Raw genomic sequence first — 10,360 nt, 5'->3', positions numbered from 1 at the left:
ATATTGACGTTGTGAAAATCCTGTTGAAATATAATTAAAAGAAATGGGTGAAATATTAAAATAGAAGAGGGGTTTTTTTGATATTGTTGGAGCTCCTAACTAGGAGCTTGTTGGAGCTCCATAAAAGAAGGAGTGCCTCCCAAGGTATAATTTATTAGTTTTTTATTTTAAAAAGCTTGAGAGCTCTTGAGAGCATGCTGACTAGGACTCCCAACTGGGAGCTTGCTGCACTTGCTCTGAGAGAAGAGAGTGAGACAGGAGAGAAAAAGAGCTCGTGAGTGAGAGAGAGCACGAGAGATTAAAAAAAGAAGAGGGGGAAACACGAGGAGGGAATTGCGGGAAATGAGGAGGAAATTAAGGAGTGGGGATAATGATTGGAGAGAGAGAGTAGCTAATACAAGGGAACCAGAGAAAAAGCCAGATAAAAGATTGACTATCGTGCTGATCACCTGATAGCTATAAATAGAGGTAGGGGATAATGGTGCAAGCTAAAAATTAATACATATAATTAATAACAATAATAATAATAATAACAATAACAATATAAATAATCAATATTAATTTTAAAAAGTTTTCACCGTAACAATTTAATTTATAATTAGCAAAATCATTAAAATATTATAATACCGTACTTTTAAATCGTAGAAAATTGGGGAAAATACAAATACTCTTTTAGAAAAATAATCTTTAATATTTAAATACCAGAAAATTTTATTCAAATCAAAATCGAAAATCACGGTCCTTACACTCGCGATCTCTCACCTCCCCACTTCCGCTCTCGCGATCTCTCACCCTCCCCACTTCCGCTCTTAACTAGCGGTGGTGACGACAACGAGGAGGAGATCCAGTCTCAACACCGGCGGCGGCGGCGGCGGCGACGACGGCGGATGAGGACGAGCTTCACCTGCAAGCCCTAATTTCACCTCCGGCGACAACGGTGATCATCGAAAACGGTGAGAACTTCTCGATCCTCTATCTTTTGTGGATCACGCGAAATTTTTGGACTTGAAATTAGGATAAGGTCAATTGATTGGGATTATATGATTTCTAGGTCTTCTATTGTTGTCTTGTGTTGATTTCATTTGGGATTTAGCTGTATAATTGGGTTATTGGGCAGATAGGGTTTTGAAAATTTGGGGGAAATAGTTCAATTTGAGATTTCGGTTGATTTAGAAGCATTGCATGTTGGAAAAAAAAACAGGAATTTCACCCTTGTGCATTAAATTCGTAGCAGTTGTAAAGAACACAAAGGTTACTTATTTCTGACAATGGTATAGCTGTTTCTACTGCAATTGGGGATGAAATTAGGCGTCTTTAAACTTATAGGAAGGTGATCTCATCTAGTTTCATTGTTGGTAGCTCTTGTTTGGGCTAAGGAATCAAGGGTTTAGCGTGGGTGATTTTGGTACTTTATATATAGCTATATACACATTGAAGAATTCAGATGTGAAATTTCGAGTAAGCTTAACCCACTTTTGCATAGAACTCATATCAGTATACTCACTAGTATAATTGTATAAAGATTAAATTTAAATTTTTAACCATGCATATCTAGATTAACCCATAATATAAGCATTCCCAGTCACTAGTTAATCATGCATACACCTAGGTGAAAAGCTCATAATGCGGTCATTCAAAGTTTACTTGCAATCCAAGGCTTGGTGGTGGCAATTTGGCTTATCTTGCCAGTTATTATTATACTAGGCTTAAGATTCCATATAGCAGATGCATCAATCTTTTTTCCAGATTTATCCCTAAATCTTGGGCAGTTTGGAGGACGCCAACAACCTTTTAGTATATTAATAGAGGATAAATCTTTGTTGAATATCTACAACACATGTTCATAAATCTTTGTTTTACTATGTATTTGTTTGATTTTGTCTATAATTATGTACATACTGTTTAAGAATCATTAAATTTTATTCATTTACAATTTTATATATGGAAGTATATTAATAGAGGATGCCCAGGGGCTCAATTCTAAATGATTTTGGGGTCGACTAGTTTTCCCTGTTTTATAGTTTCAAAGCTGACTTATGCCTTCATTAGCCATCAGTCTTTGGGTAGGTTTTCATTTTCAGCAATAACACAGTCAATCCTGAATCCATATTATGGTCAAAATACCTTGTTTTCTTTTCGAAGATGGCTGATTGTTGAGTTAACATTTTCCCCTCCTCTCCTCCTATAGAATACTGCAGATTCCAGGTTGCATACTGGCAGGGATTTTAGGTGTTATTATCGACGTGCCTATGCTTAGTCTAATAACTATCTACAAGCTTCCTGTAATGTTGCACGGTCTTTAAGAATGGAGCTGATTTGGTCTTCTTGTTATTGTTTCAAGTAATTCAAGAACTCGCAAAACAAGACTTTCTGAACCGAGGGGAGGAAACTACAAAAGAAATATAAAGTGAAAGTGTGTAAGCATTAGAAAGAAACTCTCATTCGAATTAAATGTAAAAGTCTTAAAGAAACTAGTGTGAGAGCAACTTAAGCATAACACCATGTAACGGCGAAATATTAACTTCTGTTGGTTTGTATTTGTTGGATATTTTGGATCTCTAGTTTGTTGAATTATTATATGCAATATTTGAAGTTTTTACTTTATTTATTGTTTTGGTTAGTGGTGGATGAGTTTACAAAGTTTTATTGATGAATGATTTCGGTTATTTTATGGTGATTATTAGGTCAATTATTAACGTTACTATATTTGAGAATTTAAGGTATTTTATCTATATGTCAAGTTAGTTGGATATGTGATATACTATTTGAGGTATTTATTTCCACCAATTTCAATGCAAAACTTATGTAATTTGAGTATCTTATTTCTAAATTATATTCGAGCTACACTTTTAGTTCAGAAATTAGAATTCTACTAGTTAGCAAACAACTCAATTCAAATTTTTAAAATTGTAATTCTAAAGTTTGCCAAACATGAATTTCAAATTAAAATCTGGAATTCAAAATTGGATGTTTCCCAAACGAATGAATTGAATTTGAAATTCTGGATTTCAAATTTCAAATTTCAGATTTCAATTCTGGAATTTGAAATCAAATCCTTGAATCCAAACACAACCTTAGAGAATTTGACATTTTGCTTCCCCATTTTAGAGAAATTATTGTGAAGCTGTTGGAGATGCTCTAATGATGAGAACAACAATTGACATTTTCCTACTTGCAAAATCGTCAGTATGGCATTCATTTTGGGTCTTTTTCAAACCCCTTTCAACTCAATAATAAATTCAATAACGTGATTAGTTGGGAAACAGATTTAGCAAATGACTCAACAATTGCAATCGAAGAGGATTGTCACGTTTGCAATCTACTTGCAAAACCTCTATTTTTTTAACAAAAAGACAAAAAAACTAGTTCAACGCCGTACAAACTTTTGTGAGGCACATTTTAAATCCTTAACTAATCAAGATAACTATATTATCCCGACCAGCGGGCAGGTTGCCAAACGGGCCCAAATCTTTACATGATTCTCGATAGAGGGCCCTCTGTAGGCTTTCCTTAGTACTTCTGTAGTTATATAATGCCTGTGGTGCAAGTTTAATTTAAAATAATGATAGGGACACATCCTCCACCACACTCTTAACCATACCATCTCTGTTGCTATAGTATACGGGACCCACATAAGATTTTAAAAATTAAAATCTCATGTGGGCCCCGTACACTGTAGCAAGAGAGGTGGTGTGGCTGGGAGTGTGGTACAGGGTATGCCCCTAGTGCCTCTCTTTAATTTATCCAGTTGCACGCACCCCTACCCTAGGCAAAGTATTTTCCAGTCTATATTTAAAATGGCCTAACCTTAATTTTCTTAAACCGGTCATTGTCATTTTCCAGATACAATGCACCAAAAAAAAAAAAAAAAAACAAAAAAACTAATTACAAGTTTTCCTGCATCTCTAGCTCTTCATTTTGCAAACTAAATGAGCACAAGAAAATTACGGTGTTTGATTTCAGTCATTGACTCGTATACATTGGATGATGAGAGAAAGGAATACGTAATCTTTATAAACTTCAAACGCTAGCATTTGTTGACGAATTTACGAGAATTGAGTGTCAGTTGCAGGCGCACCGTTTAGAGCCATAGAAAAGAATTTAGATTGAACATTTCAAAAGGCAAAAAAACCGCGATCGCAAACCGTAAAATTTTTAAAATTACGTCTAAAAGCTGCATCTATATGCATACGCATACGATAGCAATAGCAGCGGACTGTAATTACATGCAACTGACACTTGCATTGCAATTTCCCCGAATGAGACATCATCACGCGATTTCGGGTCAGTAGAGGAAATCGCAATGTGGCAAATATGTGGACCTCATAACTACCGTTGGAAGAAATTATCTCGAGGACACGAACCCAATCAATATACGCCTCTAGAATTCACTTCCACGGTCCACATACACAGAACCAATTTGTGTGGCTCGAGCTTCCTCTTCTCTCCAAAACTTGAGGCTATTATAAACCACATCAACACCACCAACTCCCTCTTAACCCTCAAAACAAACATAGTCCAAACACACACAATTGTGAGCCAGAACAAGCGCAAGAGCAACTCTTCTCAAATTCTGTCAATGGCAGCGTCTCTAGGCCTCTCCTCCGCCTTCACCGGAAACTGGGCCTCCTCGTTTTGCGGCGATGAGCGCCGAGCTGTGGTTTTGAAACCGGTGAGCGTTCGGGCTGCGAAGCCGGTGAGGTCGAGTCCGAGGATGGGGAATGTTAATGAAGGGAAAGGATTGTTTGCTCCCGTTGTGGTTGTTGCTCGGAATGTTATTGGAAAGAAGAGGTTCAATCAGATCAGAGGAAAGGCCATAGCCCTTCACTCACAGGTCTGTGCTTATTTACATAGTCACTTATAACTCCTAATGTTTGTATGCCCTGCTCAAGATGATGCTCTCATAGGAATCAAATAACAGTAAATTACCTTTTTACCCTCAGTTTAAGCGGAAATTTAACTAAAGTGATGTATTATTTCAAAAATTAATAAAACTTGTAATCCTCTGGGATTCAGAGGGTGTGAATACTAATAAAGCGTATTCTATTTCCAAATGAAAAAAGGGTAATACTTTTGGAAGAGAAAGTACTGTCTAACTTTGAGAATGTTCATAGCTTATTTTGATTATAGTCCAAAAGACACTTGCATTGAAAATTTGTGTGAACAAAATAAAAAATGTGCAGGTTATTAATGAGTTCTGCAAGTCAGTAGGAGCAGATGGGAAGCAGAGGCAAGGGTTGATCCGCTTGGCGAAGAAGAACGGAGAAAAGCTTGGCTTCCTGGCTTGAAATTTTAAGACAAGAATTATTCCATACTTCAAATTGCAGTACATGTTAATTTTGGTGTTAAATGTTAATACTTGTTTCTATGTTGTAATAGAATCATGCTACACGTACACATACTGTTATTAGAGATCACTGTTATTAGAGATCTACACATGATGTCTCATTTTTGCACTTGTTCACTTTATGAACTATTCTGGGGTATCTTAGACGTGTAATAATGTGGTTAATGTTTTTTTAAAGGAAAATGGCTGTAGCCTAATGTGGTTAATGTTGCTAGGGTAATTTCCGTTAGAATGTAGGTACTAGTATGTGCTATTTTCATGCCCATTTAAAAGTTGTGATATTTTTCTTGAATAGAACTCCAAACAGCTCATGGCAGTTTTGTGACGTTTATTCGACTTGACACCTCAACATCAAGGCAACTTGAGGTTCAATTTCCACAAAATGTGGTTCTTGTCCCAATTTTTTAAGGGTCGGCTACATGAATTCTCTTCTTCGGTTTAGTTCTATTCAGTTCTGATTATGATATCTCTTTCATTAACATATCTTACTTATTTGCTTCCAACCAAGTTCTTTTGCACATGCCATTAGCTCTCCTTGCTCAATTAGTTACAATCTTATCAAAAAAATCATAAGCAAGTATGATAAATGTAAATTAATATAAAAAACTGAGAAAACTCCACATATGGGGTCGATAAATCTACTTTTAACTGATGTACTGTAAGTTTTGCAACCAGGTAGTTTTCTACAATATTTGGTTTATTTTGAACTACATTTGTCGCGCTACAATATTTTCACTAACCTCTAGGGGTGGTAAACGATCGAATCAAATCGAATACTAAGATGTTTGTATTTGTATTTGTTTAAAATTATCGAATTAGAATGCGGACTCTAATGATCATATATCTAGTTTTTCGAATTCGAACTCAAATACTTGGTATTTGATAAATATTCATGAATATTCATGAATACTTATCGTATATCAAAGTATATTTACTCCGCCAAAGAATTTGATCTTCAAATAGTATTAAAATCCATAAATAAGAATTATTCCTTTATAATATATGATGTATATATATGTATTTAAATCTAAATTTTAATTAACAGATTTAAGATTATTTAAGTCTTAAAATTAGTATATAAAACTTAAATTTAAATCTAAATTTTAATTAACAGATTTAAGATTATTTAAGTCTTAAAATTAGTATATAAAACTTAAATAGAAATGGTAAGTGGGTTAAAAATATGACATCATATGTGCAATAATACAAATAATAAGTTGTGCTCAAATTTTAAACGAATATTTAATAGACAAACGAATCGAATATACATCTAGTTAAATTCTATTTGTTAGTAAACTCGAATACTAAAAAATATTTATTTAGTGGTAAATGAACTACCGAATCGAATATGACCGAATAATTATTCGAACAATTATCGAACTATTTGTTAATTATTTGATTCATTTCCACCCCTACTAACCTCGAAAAGGAAGACGGCCGCAATGAATACCTCTTTTAGCACAATCCAGCGGGTACACACACAACAGAGGTTGTACCTTTTCAACCGCCTGCAGATATAAAACACACAGGTTAACAACTTTGATATCATAGGCAACTTGTAAAAATAACAAGCTTTAATCTCTGAAACATAAACTCCGGCTTTATATCGATTAACCTCATATCTTTAACTATGGACGACTGCATGTAACAAGTCCTGCACACTCAAATCAAATCAAATTCATCCAAGTAAAACCCAGGTGTTCATAGATATTGTAGAAGGAAAACACCAAAATGAGAAAAATATAAATATAATTTTAAGATAATTCACAATCTATTTTCATCATGTTTGGCCTCTAATTGCACCGTTTAGATGACAGTCAATCTTTTGAAGCATGGTTTCAGCTTTCCCCTTGCTACAAGCACTAAAAATTCCTTTTTTTGTTAGGGTATGTGGTGGTCGTGGGGTGGGTGGCGGGCCGTAAAGACGGGGGTGGCCCTAACTCGGGTGATTGCTTAAAGGTACTGCGTTTCGACCACTTATCCTTATTACCCACTTCCCTGGAGCCGTCTACTATAGTTTTCCCTTTCACAGAAAAATTTCCTATTTTTTCTTGATCCTTCTCTGATAGATTGTTTAGAAGTAGGGTTAGGCTCGAAGATTGGGCATTTGAATTGTCTAGATTACTCAAAGATGGTGTGAGCTTGTGGATGCCTGATTTTTGCTTCTCGAACATAATTTGAAGCTGCCTCCATTGTTCTTCAATTCACAACTGTAGCTTTCTCTGAATCTAGAAGGAAAAAAAAGGTAATACAGATTTAAGGAAAACAGATGGGGCTGATTGCTGATAGACCACCTCTTCTATGACCAAACAGAACTTACTACCAATGTAGTTCTATTGTTGCACATAGACTCCTTGAAAGAGTTCTATTGTTGCAAATAGGCCCGTGTGAAAATCTATTGTTGCAAATAGACCGTGAAAAGGATCAAAAAAGTTTCACTCTGGAGGTCTATCTGCAACAATAGAACTACAGGCAGGGGGTCAATCCGCAATTAACCCAGAAAGATATCAAGTTCAATTAAGTTAGGAAAGTACATCTCTCCAGCTAAAGTTCCCACTATGAAAAAGGTAACTCTCTAACATAAGAAAATACATTTCTGGACTAAAACATACCTCAAGTTGTTCATGAAGCTGTTTTTGGACTTTTATCTGTACACGCAATGCTTCAGTAATCTCAATACCCCTACCAAGCAGAACAAAGTCCAGGTCAGACTTTCTTCTAGTGAAAATAAAGTAAGCAAATTAGCATATTCTACAAGCATGCAAACTTAAAACATCACATTTTAATAGATCCGGTGGTGCAGTTAATTACTTTTTCTCCATACAAGACGATCTGTAATTTTTGCGAAAGTACTGAGATGGCTGGAGTTTCCTAACATGAACATACAGAAACATTTAGCTCAAGAATGAATGTCTTCCGTCTTGAGGTCTAGAGATGACATTTCATCCAGCATATTGCTCTTCTTATCTGATGTCTCTGCATATATCGAAGTAAACAACATATTCAGAAAAAAGCCACCTGTCCACATTTAATGGCTTCTGAGCAGAGATAAAGATATTAAATATAGAGGACTACATTAGGAACCACAACATCTAGGAGTTATGACATAAAATGCAGGTATTAGAACTGTGTATTCTTCTTGTCATAAAAAAAGTTTAACTGTATGAAAATAAGGCAGTGCTCAATAATGTAAGGAGATGATGATCAACCTTCAGATGAATCTGGTTTGCACTGAGCTGTTCTTCATTTCTGCAAAATAAAATGATTCAGTTATGCATCACTTGAATAGATATCCAGAAGAAAACTGAGAGAATACCTGTAAGTGGCTTTTGACATGGTACATAGTCAAGCTATCCACTTTCATAAGTTTCAACACTACTTTAGGAGTAGCCTCTGTAATTGACCACAAAAAAATGTCATATATTTTTATATTTTACGAGGAAGAATACACTGAACCATATGAATAAGGACTAGCATACTTTCACTGCCACCCAGCTGATTAACAGCTTCAACGACGAGTTCATGGAGTTCTGGGTTCAACCACATCCATGGCCTAGCTGGAGCATCACCAGCAGAGGTCGAGGGACTGCTGACAGCACCTAGCTCTCCGAAATGAGAAGGAACCATTTGATGGGTCTGTGGTTGGTGTACTGAAACCTTTGAAGACATTGGCGCTGCTGAATACACAATCTCACATGGAAAAAAAAACAAAGTAAATTCCATAAGTTGCATGCTTAAGATAACTGGCCAAAACAGAAACCAAAGGTAACCAACTCCCAATAGATTCTCCCATCATCAGTATAAGGGAAAAGAGAAGATGCACTAAACACCAACCTGAATAATGCAATCATTAATTCTTTCTAAAATGTATAAAATCAACTGCTGATAAAAGATCGTGGGAGTAGTTCTGAATACATGAACTTAAACCATTTTCAAACAACAAAATTGACTTCCAAACACTGATATTTTTCACACTGATATTTTTCATATAAAAAGGCAAGATACCTCGCGTTGAAGTTCATTAGCACTTGTGTTCTTTGAGAATATACTTTCATTCTTCGTTCACTAAGTCTGACCACCATTCACTTTGCTTATTAAGGTTATTGGAAGGTATATGTGAACAGATTTGGATTTGATTGTTCCCAGATGTAACCTCTTCAGAACAATCAAGAATACCCTTTAGCAGATCCCGACACTAGGTGATTTTATTAAATTCTCCATTGTAGTTGTCGATGGAGATTGAAATGTTCCTGCGTGTGATGACTGTGATTGAGGAATACATGGAGAATTATTATTGTGCCTGACATTTGGTCCAATAGAAGAATACTGGAGATCTGATGAAAATAAAGCTCCAACAATCAAGAATACTCTGTAGCAAATAAAATATAAGACTTCAAGTTTTCCATTGGTAAGATAAAACCACAGAAAACAATTTCATAAAGAGTCAGTTTACTTCCAAAAATCACAATAGCAAGTTTCTTTTTTTTTTCCTTTTGAGCTGTAACTAGCAAGTAATGATTGAAAATTACTAATACCGAAGAAGAAGAAAGTGGTGATAATGGCCACAAGACAAAAAAATTATAAGTGTCTGGTTGTGTTTGATGTGAAAACTTCGCAAAGATTGATGCAGGACGAATGTCTTTTTCTGGTATATAAAAAATTTTCTGCATGTTTTTTTTTTTCAGATTTCAAAATAATGATCAATTCATGCTTTGACAAATGGTTGGATCTTGACATTTGTTTGAACTGTCCTAAAATATCCAAATTCCAGTGGCTAAAGAATAAGAATGCGTCTGGGGGTCACTTACCCCACTAAATGACACAATCTTAAACAAAACATGAATACATGTAGTAGAAAAACAATCAGCAAGCATCAATAACATGAAACTGGATGATCCACAATCATACCAAGCCAATTCAAATGTTAACATTTTCACTAATGTTATACTACTAGTTGCTGCCTTTATATTCCCTCAATATAACCAAAATTCAAAATGCTTCCTAAAATCTATT

At 35.3% G+C, this 10,360-nt stretch overlaps 2 protein-coding genes across 2 annotated transcripts in view; one reads left to right on the top strand and one right to left on the bottom strand.

Annotated features, from left to right (window-relative positions):
• Positions 4,112–5,391, top strand: LOC109836417 (protein PROTON GRADIENT REGULATION 5, chloroplastic-like). Its single transcript, XM_020404310.1, has 2 exons — positions 4,112–4,834; positions 5,184–5,391. The coding sequence occupies exons 1-2, from the start codon at positions 4,304–4,306 to the stop codon at positions 5,286–5,288; spliced, it is 636 nt and encodes a 211-aa protein (XP_020259899.1). The 5' UTR covers positions 4,112–4,303; the 3' UTR covers positions 5,289–5,391.
• Positions 7,312–10,360, bottom strand: part of LOC109836418 (protein PHOSPHATE STARVATION RESPONSE 2-like) — a 4,207-nt gene continuing 1,158 nt past the window's right edge. Inside the window, 5 exon segments of the mRNA XM_020404311.1 lie at positions 7,312–8,029; positions 8,159–8,323; positions 8,557–8,596; positions 8,664–8,740; positions 8,827–9,024. Of these exon segments, the coding sequence (XP_020259900.1) occupies positions 8,247–8,323; positions 8,557–8,596; positions 8,664–8,740; positions 8,827–9,016 (384 nt within the window). The 5' untranslated portion in view covers positions 9,017–9,024 and the 3' untranslated portion in view covers positions 7,312–8,029; positions 8,159–8,246.

The sequence above is a fragment of the Asparagus officinalis genome, chromosome 4 (genome assembly GCF_001876935.1).
Source record: "Asparagus officinalis chromosome 4, Aspof.V1, whole genome shotgun sequence".
Classification (NCBI taxonomy): Eukaryota; Viridiplantae; Streptophyta; class Magnoliopsida; order Asparagales; family Asparagaceae; genus Asparagus; species Asparagus officinalis.
This window is presented reverse-complemented; position numbering and strand designations above follow the sequence as displayed.

Coding starts and splice junctions, on each gene's coding strand:
- LOC109836417 (XM_020404310.1), top strand. CDS start 4,304: ATGTGGCAAATATGTGGACCTCATAACTACCGTTGGAAGAAATTATCT. Junction 4,835..5,183: donor CCATAGCCCTTCACTCACAG/GTCTGTGCTTAT, acceptor AAAAATGTGCAG/GTTATTAATGAGTTCTGCAA.